The sequence below is a fragment of the Primulina tabacum genome, chromosome 1 (genome assembly GCF_025594145.1).
Source record: "Primulina tabacum isolate GXHZ01 chromosome 1, ASM2559414v2, whole genome shotgun sequence".
NCBI lineage: Eukaryota > Viridiplantae > Streptophyta > Magnoliopsida > Lamiales > Gesneriaceae > Primulina > Primulina tabacum.
Window position 1 is genome coordinate 11,970,400 of NC_134550.1, and position 16,198 is coordinate 11,986,597.

At 34.7% G+C, this 16,198-nt stretch overlaps 3 protein-coding genes and 1 pseudogene across 3 annotated transcripts; 2 read left to right on the top strand and 2 right to left on the bottom strand.

Annotated features, from left to right (window-relative positions):
• Window positions 1–777: 777 nt before the first annotated feature.
• LOC142504984 (chromo domain protein LHP1-like) lies at window positions 778–1,179 on the top strand. Its single transcript, XM_075617816.1, has one exon. The coding sequence runs from the start codon at window positions 778–780 to the stop codon at window positions 1,177–1,179; it is 402 nt and encodes a 133-aa protein (XP_075473931.1).
• Window positions 1,180–2,584: 1,405 nt separating this feature from the next.
• On the bottom strand, window positions 2,585–3,647 carry LOC142504990 (protein FAR1-RELATED SEQUENCE 5-like). Its single transcript, XM_075617821.1, has 2 exons — window positions 3,016–3,647; window positions 2,585–2,864 (listed from the first exon to the last, which is right to left on the bottom strand). Exons 1-2 carry the CDS (start codon window positions 3,645–3,647, stop codon window positions 2,585–2,587), a joined length of 912 nt encoding a protein of 303 aa, XP_075473936.1.
• Window positions 3,648–6,224: 2,577 nt separating this feature from the next.
• On the top strand, window positions 6,225–10,916 carry LOC142541585 (putative receptor-like protein kinase At1g49730; annotated as a pseudogene).
• Window positions 10,917–11,332: 416 nt separating this feature from the next.
• Window positions 11,333–14,247, bottom strand: LOC142541596 (uncharacterized). Its single transcript, XM_075648093.1, has 2 exons — window positions 14,067–14,247; window positions 11,333–13,205 (listed from the first exon to the last, which is right to left on the bottom strand). Exon 2 carries the CDS (start codon window positions 13,172–13,174, stop codon window positions 11,597–11,599), a length of 1,578 nt encoding a protein of 525 aa, XP_075504208.1. The 5' UTR covers window positions 13,175–13,205; window positions 14,067–14,247; the 3' UTR covers window positions 11,333–11,596.
• Window positions 14,248–16,198: the final 1,951 nt, after the last annotated feature.

The window sequence follows — 16,198 nt, forward strand, 5'->3', positions numbered from 1 at the left end:
ATTAATTATTTAGTGCAAATTTTTTAATGTTATTTATTTTTTCTTGTGATATAGGGAAAAACATATGTAGTTTTTATTGGGCGTAAACCTAGTGTATATGACACTTGGGAAGAGGCACAAAAACAAGTTAATAAATTTAGCGGTGCGTCTCACAGGTCATTCTCTTCTAGGGATGATGCATTAAAAGCTTTTGGTTCGTATATGGACAATCAAGTTGCAGCTTCTTCCTCTACTTCTAGTGTTGAAAGAACGTCGTACGCACCTTCTAGTGCAAGTGCAAATGCAAGTGCAAGTGTCACTCAAGCTGAAAAGATAGTTAAATTGGAAGTTGCACTTGCAAATTTAGTAGAGATGACGGAGGAGATAAAAAAACAAATTGAATCTCTGAAAATTAATAGTGATGATTAGATATTTTTTTGTCAATGTATTCTCCCATTTACATTAACCTTACAACTACTGGGATGGTTGTGTTTTTCTTCTGTGTATTGTATGGGGAAATCTCGATGTTATTTTCGCACTAAAATGTTTGTTCTCTTGCCTCTGATATTGATTTATGTAATGAAATTACCACATGTTTGATTCTAAAATTTAGCACCAATCAAAAGTCCAATCAGTTGGAGATAAGGTCAACGGATGAAGGTCTCAACTTTCATTTTGTTTACTACATTGCTAAACTTTTGTAGAGTTGTGCATTGGATTTGAACCATTTTTTTATTAGCTAGAAATAGTTGGAAGAGTTGTGAATTGGATTGGAAGCTTTGTGAATTGAAGGGAGCAATGGCGATCAGCATGGAAGATTCTAATAGGATCATTATTACTCCTGAGGAAGGCCAACCAAAAAGGGGAGATATGCTACCAAATGGATCGAGTAAAGCTGATTCTGTGGACATTTACCAATCAGGTCGTTGCACTGGGGCAAAAAAAAGGAAATCTGGTTCGGTCAAGAGGTTCAAGCAAGATCTAACATCATACTCCATGGATGGTGCACAGAACGCAGTAGCAACATGTGCTGCAATAGAACCTGTGGTTGTTCAACATTCAGATTTTCTGGGAAGTTATACAAATTGCCAGAATAAGTATTCTGATTCCAAAACAACATGCTCCATCACTCAGATTCTCAAACCCATAAGCTACAAAGCTTCTATATCAAACAATGTCCAAGAAGTCTTGGTAGAATAAGATTGTTAGATAGCAATTTATTTTTCATTAGACCTTTGAAAAACAATGAAAAAATGTTTCAATACTTGTACCATAAATGAAAATCAAAAAAATATTGTCTAACAAGCAATCTTTATCACAAGCATAAACAAACTTTGTAGAATACAAAACACACCAAAAGTCTAAAAAAATACAAAGAAACATTGTCTTGGTGTGCAATTACACTACTGAACTTGCACAAAGGGTCTTCCTTCAATTACCACGTCCCTAAACAATATTAAAACATTAATGAGAAACAATTTATAAAAAATTAAAAAAAATTTAGACAAAATTCCTTACTTGTGATGAATGAGGACCCCCAAACTTATAAGGAAATAAATTCATTTGATCACCTAAATATATGTTTGCATTACCCTCATGTATCTTAAACAGAAAAAAATATAACATAGCAACTCAAACAAAGTAACTTATAAGGAAATAAATTCATTTGATCACAATTATATTTGGCGACGGAATAAAATGTTGAGTGTGTCCGAATGTGGAAGGGAATTGCGATATTGTGAAATTTGAGTGTTGTTGTGATGAAATTCCATTGCTCATTTCTCGTGTGTTGGTTGTTTTTTGTGAACTTTGTCCCTTCTTTTTTGCACATTTAGCACCTAGCAAGTCAAACAAAGTAACAACAATTAAATCAAGTCAAACACAATATGCAAAGTTACAACAATTAATTCAATTGAACTATATACTCGACCATATGAAAACTTAATTCAATAGAACTACTCACTTAATTGAAAATATGAAAACTTACTTGAAACTTCTGTTTTCTCGTTTTTTTTCCTTTTCTTTTTTTGCTCTTAGTATCCCAGTGTCGTGTAATATTAACATTAGTAACTACTTTGGCTTTAGCAGTAAGTGGGTTACCTATGAAAACTCCATAACTTCGAATGTTATCACATTGTGTCTCATCATCTACACTTAACTTTGATACAAGATTAAAGATTTCATCTTTTGCACTGTCAACCAATCCGTATAAGATTTTTCTTGCCTCCTCATGAGATTTGCTCAGTTGAGTTAGATCATAGGTTGATCTCATTATTTCGTTAACAAACACCATTTCAGATACATGACTAGCACCACCCCTTCCACTTTCGTCAAAGTCAAATGTAACTCTATTTCTTACATTCTTCATCCACCTCTTCAAAATATAACATTCTGGTATAATAGTAACATCCATACAATTAAACACCATCAAAGCATGCTTACACAAAATCCCCATTGTCTCAAACTTATGACAACTGCAATTTATTTCATGACTCTGCTTATTGAACACCACATATCGAACCCTTGAATTTTCATCATGAGAATTTACTTTGATTTGAATCCAATTCCAATCATTACCAAAACAAGATGGTGGTTCTACCGATTTTCAATTCAATGAATTAACCATTTCAATTTCGAATAGATGATATATAGAGATCGTATAAACATTAGAAGCATTAATCAACAATGGATGGTTTTTCAAAATCTGTGCAGGATTACCATGGCGACAACGAGTATCTTCAGTCTTCTCCCTTTCCCGCCAGTTATTTTGAATCTTCTCATAATTCAGCACAAAGTCATACAAAGAACTCATTTTGTTACCTGCCTTTTTTAAAACCATATTCGTGACTTCACTTCTTGAAGTAGCCAAAAGTCCCGCACTAAACCTTCCATTCAAAAAAAGCAGTAGACCATTTCTTCTTAAGCTTGTACATATCATTCAACCATTTATGACCATCCAAATCATATGTTTCAATAATATATTTTCATGTGCTCTCAAATTCATCTTCAGAATCACAATAATTCATGCATTTATACCACAATCCTTTAAAAGCAGAATCACCATTTAAACTCCCAAAATGTGAAGGAGCATTTTGATTTATATGCCATTGACATAAATGATGATGTGAAAGTGGAAAAATTGTTTCTATGGCATTCATTATGGCTTGACATTGGTCTGAAAAGATAGTTTGTGGTTGTCGTCCATTCATAGAATCAAGAAATGTTGCAAACAACCATTCAAAAGAACTTTGAGTTTCATCTGACATAAAGGCCAAGCCAAACAATACATTCTGCATATGGTAATTTATACCAACAAATGGAGTACATATTAAATTATACTTATTTGTTCTATATGTTGTATCAATCGACAGGACATCACCAAAATATTCATAATCAACCTCGCATCTATAGTCCCTAAAGAAAAAGTTCATCACCCTATCATCATCATCCAATTGAACATTCCAGTAAAAATAATTCTCCTTATTAGCCTTATTTATAAAATATTGAATAAGTGCAGTGGCATCTCCATTCTCAACTTTGGTATGTTTTTTCAACCGACTCATATGGTCATATGCGTCCTTTCTAATAAAACCTAAATTTTGTGGCCCACATGCTTCATTTTCCATAAAAGAAACAACATTAGAGACGGATATTCCAGCATTTACCATAGCTTCTAGAGTAGACTTTTTTGCATGTGATATATTACGTGCCGATCTTAGCAAGTGAGTTTGATCAGGTGCAAACATCTCATGGTTATGCTCTTCAAAAAATCTACTCACCCGCCATTCACACCATTTTTCCCTTGTAATCTTAAATTTGGCTTTACATTGTGTTCTAATGATCGGCTTTTGATAAACTGGAATCCTTTTACTAGAACATTTCTCATCTTTTAAACCTTCACATGAACAATGAAATTCTTTTGATTGAAGTTCATTGGTATGAGAAAAATATCGTTGATCACCCTTCCTCACACTCGCATATTGACAATACAATAAATAAGCATCTTCAACGCTGTTCACAACCTACCCCACTTCCAATTTACTCTCCAAAACATGGACAAAAGAGTTTTCATTCGGTACCTCAACATTTCCAGCTTCTAGATTGCACCTCTTCAAGTGACAGTTGATTGTTATCTTCCATTCTCAAGCAGGAAACCAACTGGATCAATAAAAAAAAAGATGGATTTAAGTATTTACTATAACACAAGGCAAATCAACTTGATCAACTTGACTCGTGTCATACCGCAAATATACACACACAAAGAGTCTAGACTTGAGAGTCTTGTTATCAATTTTTTCCCCCAAACTAATCATCTAATTTGCGGGACAAATTAAAGACACTTACATATTGGAAAGGTTGTATAAATTTATGAATATCTTATTCGGTTACCAACCATAAATCCAACCATGCCTTTATATATATTCTACAAACACTAGTTGCTAGGGAAAATATATCACTTGCCACAACTTAATAATGGGAACAGATATGCCGATTCAAACTTGTCGTCTTCCTTCTATTGCTACAAGTAATTTACTGCACTAGATGTTCTCCTTTGTACGCCAGCCTGCCTCGAGTTGAAACAAGGTTCTACTTGGAACAATACGACGGTGAAGATGATGTTTGGAAATGAAAATTTTTAGGTCATTATCTTCAATTTCACAGAAATAACAAGAAAGAAATCCCAAATTTCTTGAAACAAACACAAATATCTCCATTATATAAAAAAAATGTACAGTGGCAAAGAAAAGCCTCATCTTGCCTGATTCAATGAGATGAGCTTGTTTCCGTGCTCAAAAAAAGGAACGGGAAGAGAGAGGTTTTTTTGTGGAGAGAGAGCTTGCTTGATTGTATGAGAGGAGCTTGTTTCAGAAATTTCAAAAACCACGGCTGAGACTAAGAGAGAAGCAAAATTTTGAAAAAGTGAATCATGGTTGAGTTTTTTTGTTTTTTTTAAAAAATAATAATTGCCACATGGCAAAAAATAACTGGAAGGGGGTAGTGCCCCTTTGGTAGCGTCGACTGAATATTGGACTTGCCGTTTCTTGGAATTATCATAATTGCAATTTGTATGAAATCTAGCACCATGAAATTAGTCACATTTTCAATTGTAATCAAAGTCTTTTTTAAAAAAAATATTCATATTAGGATTGTTCGGAAAACGAACGAAACTGAAATATATAATTATATTTTCAAGATTTAGATGAAAATTGCAAACTCATTTGAGTAAAATCAATTACCAATGTACTTTCAAAAATAAAAAAGAAGCCAATTACCAATATAACTATAATACAAAATTTTATCTTCGAATTATGTATTTAAATAAATCATATTAAAATTGTCTGCAATAAATAACATAATATTTCTTATTAATTTTTGTTATCATTATGATAATTGCATAGAGGAGATGGCACTGGAGTTTGTTTGGAAGAGAACTAATTTAATAAGAGGACTTATATATTTTATATGTTAAATTAATTTGTCAATGTAAATCATGTTTTTTAAAAACTTAAACTTAAGCTCGATGATAATGAAGTAGAATCAAATCGACCAAAATCAAAACTGTTTGATTCAATTTAGTTATTAAATAGATTTTGGTTTGACTTGACTTGTATTGGCAAAAACTTGTGTGAGACGATCTCACGGAGTCGTATTTTGTGAGACAGATCTCTTATTTGGGTAATCCATGAAAAATTATTACTTTTTATGCTAAAAGTATTACTTTTTTTGTGAATATCGATAGGGTTTACTCGTCTCACAGATAAAGACTCGTGAGACCGTCTCACAAGAGACCTACTCATTTGTATTTTAATAAAACCAATAAATTTAGCACTCTTTTTTCTATAAACAAACCAAATAGCATCCTAATACATATTCCCCCCAAAAAAAAAACATTAGGAAGACTAATAAATTTTTATCAAAGAAAATACCATAAACGGTAGTTAGTTGTGAAGTCACATCTCAAATCCTTTATGGATATAGTTAAAAAGTATTGATAAATTTGAGAAAAAACCGGAAAAAGATAGAAAGAAGTACAAAAATATTAATAAACTTATACCAAAAAAGTTTCTAACAAATACGATGAAAAGTAAATGGTAAAAAAAAATTAAATATCATTTTGACGTACCCAAAATTAATTAGCACGAAATGTTAAATTTAATAATATAATATAAATTTTAAATGAGCTATAAATTGGTGTTTTAATTAGAGATTAACACACAATTAGAAAGGTCTTGAATTGTAAATTAAGAACAAAAAAGAAAGTGGTCAAATTCCGCTTACACTTCCATTTTCCATTTCCAGAATCTCATACCCCACCCCACTCGACCCTGCCTGCTTCAAGGATTCACCGCAGATTCTTCCCTCAATGCACTAGAATACGTCGGCGCTGAAGCTTCACTCTTCAGTCTCTCTTTGCGGGCCCGCTTTTTTGGCCATGGAATCGTGTAGACCGGAAGCATTTCTGGGTCTAATGCTAGCTCTGGTTTTTCTTGAAATGCGGCTTTATGCAACGATAGCTGCTGCTCTTGGTGAGTCCCTTCGTGTGTTGTGGCCTCTCGTAGTGAGTGGTGAATGAATTGAATGTTTTGTGATGTGGGTTCATTATAAATCTAGTAAAGTTTCGATTTTTAGTTGGTTTCTCAGTTAATTTGCGTTTGCATTATGCTTTATTTTGGGGGATTTTAATTCTAGGCTTGCTTTTAATTTGTTTGAGGAAAATGCATTCCTGTGTTGTATGCATGTGTGGTTCATGAATTAGAATCGAATATGGATGTGTTTGAACGGAGGCAGCTTGAAAATTAGTTAAACATTGCTATTTCTCGATGCTGCACTTGAAGCACGAATTTACAAATGACCAAATGGCAATACTAGTATGGTTTTCCATTTTCTTTGCTTATTTTCTTCATTATTTTTACTGCTTTTGGTTTAAATTTGGAAGGATGAGTTGTGCTTTTTATGTAATCAAAGATTTCCTGGTGTTTGTTATTTTGTTTGGCTTTTTTAGGGAGAGAATCACCATTTCCGTTTAATAATATGAAAACTACTATATCAGGTATTCATGACTGTTACAATTTCCAAAGTAAAGTTAAATATTGTGGATAATAAATATCCCAAGAAAAGTTTATCATCACATGTCACCTATTTTGCGATTCTCCCAGCTTTTACTTCTTTATGTTTCTATCCCTCCTTTTTGTATTTCCAAGTTTTCTGGGGACATGATGCTTAAATAAAGGCAAGGTGTTACTGAGTGAATGTCATTATCGAATCATAGCAATGTCGACGAGTTTCACGTGCGAGTAGCATGTCCATGTTTTGAAGCATATCGATGTAAAATATTTAATGTGATCGCATTGTTACTGTCTTTTTTTTTTTTTGAGATTCAATAATTCTTTAAGATATGAAACTTATCTGTTATTGTTTTGAAAATCTACCTACTTTCTTGAAAATCATCGCCTGATTGCCATATGGTTTTGTTTCTTCTCACGTTTGCAGATTACCCCTTGGACTTGAGCTCATCTAATTTTACACTAGCTGTCTTTCTGTGCTCCAACCAAGATGACAGAGGAAAGTGTTGCCGATACATTAATGCAGTAATTGCTGTTTCCCTTTCGTATACAAATTCAACAAGTAACTTGGTTCGGATTTATCTGAGATCTGCCTCCGTGACATATCCAAAACTTTTCAAATATATGGAGTAACAAGAAATGCAATAGTTACCTGTGGCTTCGGGACAAAAATACCCGTTAATTACGACTGCCAAGGTCTATCAAATGTTTCGCAAATGCAGAAGACTCCAAAGTTTAGTGATATTGTGGAAAACTGCGAGGTGCCTTTATCAGAGGACATTACTTGTAGAAAGTGTTTGAATGCCAGTATTATATATCTTCGAAATCTTCTAGGGCCGGTAGATAATATGATATTGAGTACTTGTTGAGATGCATCTTTATTGCGATTGCAAGCCAACTTGATCACATGTCAACCATTGATGTCGCAAGCTGTTTCTTTGGAGTTCAAGGGCTTCTCAAGCCTCCAGGCATGAAAATCGGGAAATTTCCTGACTTTTTGGTTACTTTGCTGAATAGTTCATATACTTTGTTTGTTTAGTTTCGCTGTAATTTTTTCTTCCAATTTTAGGGTCAGCTGCTACTTTGCTTCCCCCTCAGGCATCTCCAACTCCACCAATTGCTGCTAGTCCGACCCAGCTTTCCTTGATAGCATCTTTTAAGGAAAAAGTTCGTCCTTACCACATTACACTAGTTCCTGCCATAGGTATTGCCGTAACAATATTAGCTGTGGCGATGCTGGTAGTCTTTGTTATCCTCATCCGTCGAAAAAGCGAAGAGCTGGAGAGCACTAGTATGAATGATAAGACATTCCCAAAAGCCACTCGTCCATCCTCCAGAAAATTTCAGGATTGTATGTGGTAGAAGTCAAAGCATTTATTCTAGAATGAAATATGATATTATTTAGATCATGATATGCTTTTTATATAATTCTTCTGCACAGGTTTCCTGTCATATTTATTCCAAAATATTTCACTGTATAAAAGAAGTGATAAATGTAATATAAATTAAGAGAGTTTCAATAGAGTTTTAACCATTGGTCATTGTGCTGTAAATCTAGCATTACATTATGGATGATGGGCTTTTACTACTGAACTAAGTAAGTTTCATATTTTGTTGCATTTTCTCCACTAATATCTTGCAGCATCTATATTCAACTCTGTGCTTTAGTTTCTTCCCAGAGTATGCTATCTTATTTTGGCGTCAAAACTATGGCAAGATATTTTCATTTAGCATATAATCCTAATCTTTTGTTGGTGAATGTATTACAAATTATGTGAAGGTTCGCCCTGCATGTTTAGAAAATTCAGCTACAAAGAGATAAAGAAGGCTACAAACAACTTTAACACCATAATTGGTCAAGGTGGATTTGGAGTCGTGTACAAAGCTGAGTTTCCAGGTAGATTAGTTGCAGCGGTGAAGAAGATGAGCAAAGTTTCGGAGCAGGCAGAGGAAGAGTTTTGCAGAGAACTAGAGCTCCTTGCTCGTCTGCACCATCGTCATCTTGTTGCTCTGATGGGTTTCTCTATTGAAAGAAATGAAAGGTAACACATTGAAATATTTCCTTATTTATCGTCTATCATGCATCAAAAGTTATATGCCACATTTAGTTGAAAATGCCAGAGAAATATAATGCCAGTAACATATACTTGATGGCCGGTTTCTTGTTTATGAATTTATGGGAAATGGGAGCCTAATGGATCATCTTCATAGTATGTTTCTTTTCAAACTTAATATCTGGTGTTACAACAATGCATATGCAAAGGATTCTTGGTCGACATACTAAGTGCCTAATTGTTTTTGTTCAGCAAAGGTAAAACTCCTCTGAGCTGAAGTACAAGAATTCAAATTGCTATCGATATGGCAAATGCATTGGTAAATTCTGGAATTATGCTGACCTACACAGGTCTCATATTGTTATAGTTTTTTAATCTTTCAGATTTGTTGGTGATAACGTTTTCTTGTGCAGGAATACCTCCACTTCTATTGCAATCCTCCTCTTTTCGATAGAGATATTACGTCGAGCAATATATTGTTAGATGAAAAATTTGTTGCCAAGGTAATGCCATCAAAATAGTTGAGATAATTTATGTTTTATGAAATGAAGGATCTTTTTGTTTTCTGGTCTCATTACAGAAACAGTGGTTTAGTTGGTTAATAGCTTTTATGTGTGTCTTTGATCCTATGCTTTTGTTAACTGTCACATTTTGCAACATGCTTAATTGTCCTCATGTTTGCTTGATCCTTCAAGGAAATATACTCATCCAGGTATTACTTGCGTTATCAATTGCCCAGGTTGCTGATTTTGGCCTTGCACATGCTTCAAAAGATGGTTCTATTTGCTTTGAATCTGTTAACCCAGATATACGAGGAACTCCAGGTTTAAAAAAATTACATCCAATGCTATATATACTCGAGATACTAAAATTTAAATTTTGTCAGTTTATATGGATCCAGAGTATGTAACAACACGAGCTAACAGAAAAAAGTGATGTCGACAGTTTTGGAGTTGTTTTATTATAGCTAATTACCGGAAGACGTGTAATACAAGATAACAAGAACTTGGTTGAGTCGTCCCGAGTGTTTTTGGCTTCAGAGTTGAGGATAACCGAGCTCGTGGACCCGAATCTTGGTGATGAGTACGACTTTGATCAACTTCAAACCATAGTAGCAATTATTAGATGGTGTACTGAAAGAGAAGGGAGGGCCAGGCCTTCAATCAAGCAAGTTGTCAGGCTTTTATATGAAAGTACAGACCCTTTACATGGTGATTTTGTCCAAGCAGTGGAGGATGAAGAAACTGGAAGTAGGGAAAGGAAAGGTCGAGGCAAGAATATGTAGTGCCCACCTTCTTCTTCGAGCACATCTAGATCATATTGCAGCCGAACCTTCCTCTTGAAAACGAACCCCTCTCAGTCGCCGAACAATATTCCCTCCATTTAAGGTTTACATTTAAAGGTTATCTGTGTGTGTTTCTAGTTGAGAATATGATTCTAAGCCAACTTAGAATGGACAGAGACGGCTAAGTTTCCTTTATGTCGTCGAAATTGTTCGCTCGAAATTTGCGGAGCATTACTAAAGAAGAGCAAGTGCCGAGGGTAAGAAACTGTATGTATCTTGATATTCTTGGGTGAAAATTGTTTGAGGCCAGTGTCCAGAGCTTGAAGGGGATCACACGGGCAGCAATAAGTTGAATGACAGTAATCACATTGCAGCAAATAAGAATATATAATCTTCCTTTTTGATGTATATTTAGAGTTTTTCAGACAGTTGAAATTTTGTCAAAAGATGGTCTACCTTTGTGTAACCTGCACATTTATTTTTGAAGTTTGGTATTGCTGACTTCTTAATTATTTATTGCAGTTTGCAACTATTGATATGATTTTTTGTAAAAACACAAACTTGCAATCATGTTAAAAATATTTGTGATTTGTATACATAATATCAATTCCATTATAGTAAATATAAGTATAATTTGTTTTGCACGATAAGAGTAATATGATAATTTTAAAATAAATTTGTTTGACGGGATATAGATGATATTGTCGTTTTTTAGAAAAAAGGTCGTATCAACCTCCCAGATAGTATTTTGGGTAACTTATTTTTATGTTAGTGTAGAAGAATATAAGCATCCAACTAAGTTGGCCTTTGTTTCTTTCCCCCCACAAAAAAAAAAATAAGCGTCAGATTCTGACAAATATTCCTTCCACTTTGTGTTGAGAGGCAGAAGCATAAATTAAAATAGAATCATTGCTGGTTTCCCACTTCATGCCAAACTGAAGCAGTTGCGAAAAAAAAAACTGTCATCTTTCGTTATATAAATTGATATGAAAGTAAATATACAGAGATTTCAGTTTAGTCATGATTCGTCCCTCAAGTCCCACCTAAAATACCTTTGACAACACTAAGTTAGGAAAACATGATACAGAGTCTCATTGCGTTGACTCGACTAAAATAAAACTTCGAGTGTATCATAGAACATGAAAAGGAAGAAGCAACGAGCCACCTTTCTTAGGGGACGATATCGAGCCAAAAGCGAGAAGTGAAGTTTTCTTCTAGCCATCAACAGCAATAAGAAACTTCCGTTTAGTTGCAGGTTCCTCTTGCAACATCACGACGTCCCCCATCTTTTCTATCAGTTCCTCGAGATGATTCACACCAAAGGTTTGATAATTGAGAGATCTTTTGTATCGTTGCTGGTATATCTCCTCAAAACAACCAAGAAAAATTCGACAGGAGTAGCTCACTAAAATTTCTTGGAGTTCATACTTGAACTTGTCGAGGCTTTGATCAATTCGGAAAGGACCATTCATCTCCAAATTAGACTTCTCCCTTGCCACTGCATCATCATTTTCACCAAGAACAACCCTCTCATCATCGGAAAACTCATCTGAAGACCCAGCTCCAGCCATCACACCATGGCTGTTATCCTCCTGGATCCCTTTTCCTTTCTTATTATCCCTCCTTGCCAATATCAGCGGAGGAGAACCAACAGGTCTGCATTTCGAGTTCCTCAGGCAGACAAATTTCTTTTGGCTTTTTCCCTCGATAGCAATCACATCGGCCATTTTCTTGAGAAGACTGACGAGCTTCATAGCGCCATATTCAGAAACGTACAGAGGCCTCCCATAAATTTTCTGGTATTCTGATGGAAGACGTGTTAGAGGTAAACCACCACCAGCCAACTCAAGCAACTTCACCAGTTGTCCCTTCAAACCATTTAGATCTCCTGGTTGCACCCATGTCAAGTCATTCTGGTCGCAAGAAGTAAGACCACTGATTGAAATGTTCAGACCATTTGGAACACTACACGATATGGAGGTCGTCGTCGGATTTTGAGGTGCTAATAATGAACTACTACAATATTCCGAAAGACACTGTGATGTCACTGAAAAATCTCTTGAATTGTAACAGCTTTTCGAGATCCCTCGGTACACTATTGATTCTTCTTCATTCTGCCCATCTACATAATCATTGATCTGGCATCCCAGCAAGAAACTAGTAACCTCTGCACGAGGAGTAACTAGAGTCTTTTTAAGGGGCACAAAACCTTCCCCACGAGCAACACTAGGCCAATCCCAAACAAACCTACCCGCATTGCTTAGAGCAGACGATACACCTACCCCAGAAGGAATAACGAGTATTATCGTGTATCCTCGTTGGCCAAGAATATGGAGAGCAGGAGCAAAATCAACATCCCCTGAGATCAGCATGATGGATGATGGTGGAGGATTGTCGAGAGCAAAAAGGAACATGTCAACCAAGATTGCTTTGTCAGCTGCATCCTTCCGCCCATTAGGGACGTCTATGAGTTTGACACCAGTTCTCTGGAATCCTTCTCTTAATCGCCTAGGAAAGGCATTGAAATCCCCATATGCAGAAAACATTGTGACTGCTCCATCAATGACTGGATGGACTCGTAAGGCCATCCTAATGTTACCAGCCACATCTTCAGGCCGCACATCACTTGGCACAGGACAGTTCTCAATGTCCCAAAGAATAACAACAGGACCTTGCAACGAATTTCGCTTTTGATGCAAATGTGGTAAAGATGGATTTGCATTCGAAATTGCCAAATGTGTCAGCCCTTGTTCTGATTGCAATGCCAACATAGGTGTACTGGAGCTTGACATCACAGTTACAAAATTCTTGAACGACTTATACCTTCATGGCATTGATGAAAACAATATAAATAATCAGTGGAAAAAAAAATTGAATAAAAAAACTCAAGCATCAAGACTAACATAAACAGTCCACTGTCCACTATATAATCAAGGGTGGAACATATGATTCATAGTCCATGAAGAAGTTGCACGAAAATTCTTTAGCTGCAAAGTCCAACTTGACTGAAGTTCTCTAATCAAGTATCTATGCACATAAACTATTATATTTTACATTTGTCTGTGTTAGAGTTACTCATGGGCATTCAAACTTGCAACGTGAAGAGATTATTTATATCAAGTACACGATCTTTCTCAATAAAAAAAATTAAGAGAATTGTGCATTTTCAGAGGAACGCTGTTGCTAAGTAGCTAGAAAAATAATTTCTAAGAACCCAAAGATAAGTTTCAAAGAAACCGAGTTGCTCTCGAAATCTAAAGCCAAACATGACTAAGAACATTTCAAATTCAGATGAAAAAGAACAAAGCTTAAACTCAGTTTTCAAGCACTCTTGAGACTAGTTACTACCCGACCCCATTATAGAATGAAATTTAAGAAGGCTACTCAGAAATCCGACCAATCATCACTATAACAACCAAAAAAAATTGTAGAACATGTTTTTTTTTTATTTTCAACAATTAAATAAACAGCTAAACCATATAGCGATTATAGATCCAATAAGGCTCAAAAAAGTGAAAAACAACTCAATCCACTAATCCATATCTATGAATGTCTACACACATGATTGCGCTAGCCAGAAAAGGAAGTTAACTTGTCCCGAGTCGACGAGGACTAAGAATTTTCGCCAAATAAGAAAAACAAACAATAATTTAATAGTAGGTGAGTTTGTAAAAATCTCTTTACCACCGGACTGGCGAGGTGAGATTCCTATGTCGATGAAAGAAAGATTGTCCAAAATTAACAGGATTTGCTCATCAAGTGGCGGCGGCTGCTCTTCGACGGCGACGGAGAGGAATCACGAAATTTTCTGATGCGGCGGAGAAGAGGAAATAAGTATACATATATTTTTAATTTTCCAAGAGAAACAGAGTATATATATATTTAATCGAAATCATACTTATCGCTCAAGGTTTGATGTCCAAAACAAGCCATAATTGTTTTATTTTTTTTCTATATTGAATAATTTATTTATCTTCGTTGAAAAATATATTTAAAATGTGAGTATTGAATATTTGAATGTTGAATATTTGAATGTTGAAAATAAGAGTTGTAAATATTGAAAATTAGTGTGTGATGATGTAGGTAATGATGTATTTTATTTTTGGATTATTTGTAAAGATTTCCTATAAATAGATCTCTCATTTGTGAAGAAAATCACAATTGAGTAGAGAGAAAAATATTATAAAGTGTGTAGTTTGGTAAATTTTGAGAGTTTGAGATTTTTACTTTTTACCATAAATTTTTACTTTTTCACAACACGTTATCAGCACGAAGCTCTAAAAGTCCTACATACTTTTCCAAGCTCTAAACAGAAGAAAAAGGTAACAAAAATAATTATATTTATTTTACTGTTATTTATTTATTGTGTATTTATTTAATATACAATATAATGTTATTATTAGAAATAATAAAAATAAATTTTTCATAAACTTGTTATAAATCCTGGGAGGATGTTAAGACGACATCCCACACTCCCGGTAAGGGATACGACAAGTATAAAAGCCTATAAGGTTTTTAAACAAAATAAATTATGACACTCATTATAATATTATGATATGATATACATAATTATTTAAACATATCTAATATTATATATATCATATTATTATCATAAAATTATACAAATACATACCTTTATTTTTTTTGTACCCCAACGGTCATAAATGGTAAACAACGGCTATTTTTGCCCTATAAATATGATCTCACAAACACATTCCATCACTCCAACTTTCTCTTCTTCTCTAAAAATTATTCATCATCAAATTTTTCGAAGAAAAAAGAAGATGGCTTTCTCAAGGTTATTTTTAATTATTTTGGTTATCATACTCACGAGTCTTTTATTTATCGGAGAATATCCTCTTCGTGTGTTTTCTTTATTTTTACAAATACTTGTACTTGTTGTTTATCCGTTACTTTGTATTGCAATAATTATTAACTAATAAAATGCATCGTAATTTTTTAGTACCACCATGTCAAATTTAACAAAGTTCGAATTTGTTGCGCTCGACATCACGGGAAAGAATTATATGCCATGGACTCTAGATGTAGAAATGCATCTTGAGTCATTGGGTCTAAGCGAGACCATTAAAGAAAATGGCATATGCACGTCACAAGAAAAGGCAAGAGCCATGATATTTTTGCGTCGACATCTCGACGATGGATTGAAATGTGAATATCTGACTGAAAAAAATCCCATGGCTTTGTGGAAGGGATTAAAAGAAAGATTCGAACATATAAGAGAAGTTATACTTCCGACCGCCCGGGATGAATGGAATACATTGAGATTCCAAGACTTTAAAAAAGTCAGTGATTACAATTCGGCGATGTATAGAATAATCTCGCAATTAAAATTTTGTGGACATGAGGTCACAGAATCTGAGATGCTTGAAAAAACATTTTCCACGTTTCATGCATCAAATATTACTCTACAACAACAATATAGAGTACGTGGATTCGCGAGATATTCTGAACTCATCGCCTGTCTTCTTGTGGCGGAAAAAAACAACGAGCTATTAATGAGAAATCATCAGTCCCGACCCACTGGATCAACAGCATTTCCAGAAGTAAATGCTGTAAGTAAAAATGAATTTAAACCTGGAAACCAAAATCAAATTCAAAAACAAGGTTTTGGTCGAGGTCGAGGTCGAGGTCGAGGTCGTGGACGTGGACGTGGACGTGGAATTGGCCGTGGTCGTGGTCAAGGCCGTGGTTTTGAAAATAATCGAGATAGTTATTTTTATAACTCATCTCAAAAGAACGTCTCAAACCATCCACAGAAAAGGCATCATGAGAATACAAGTGTTAATGAGAAGCAC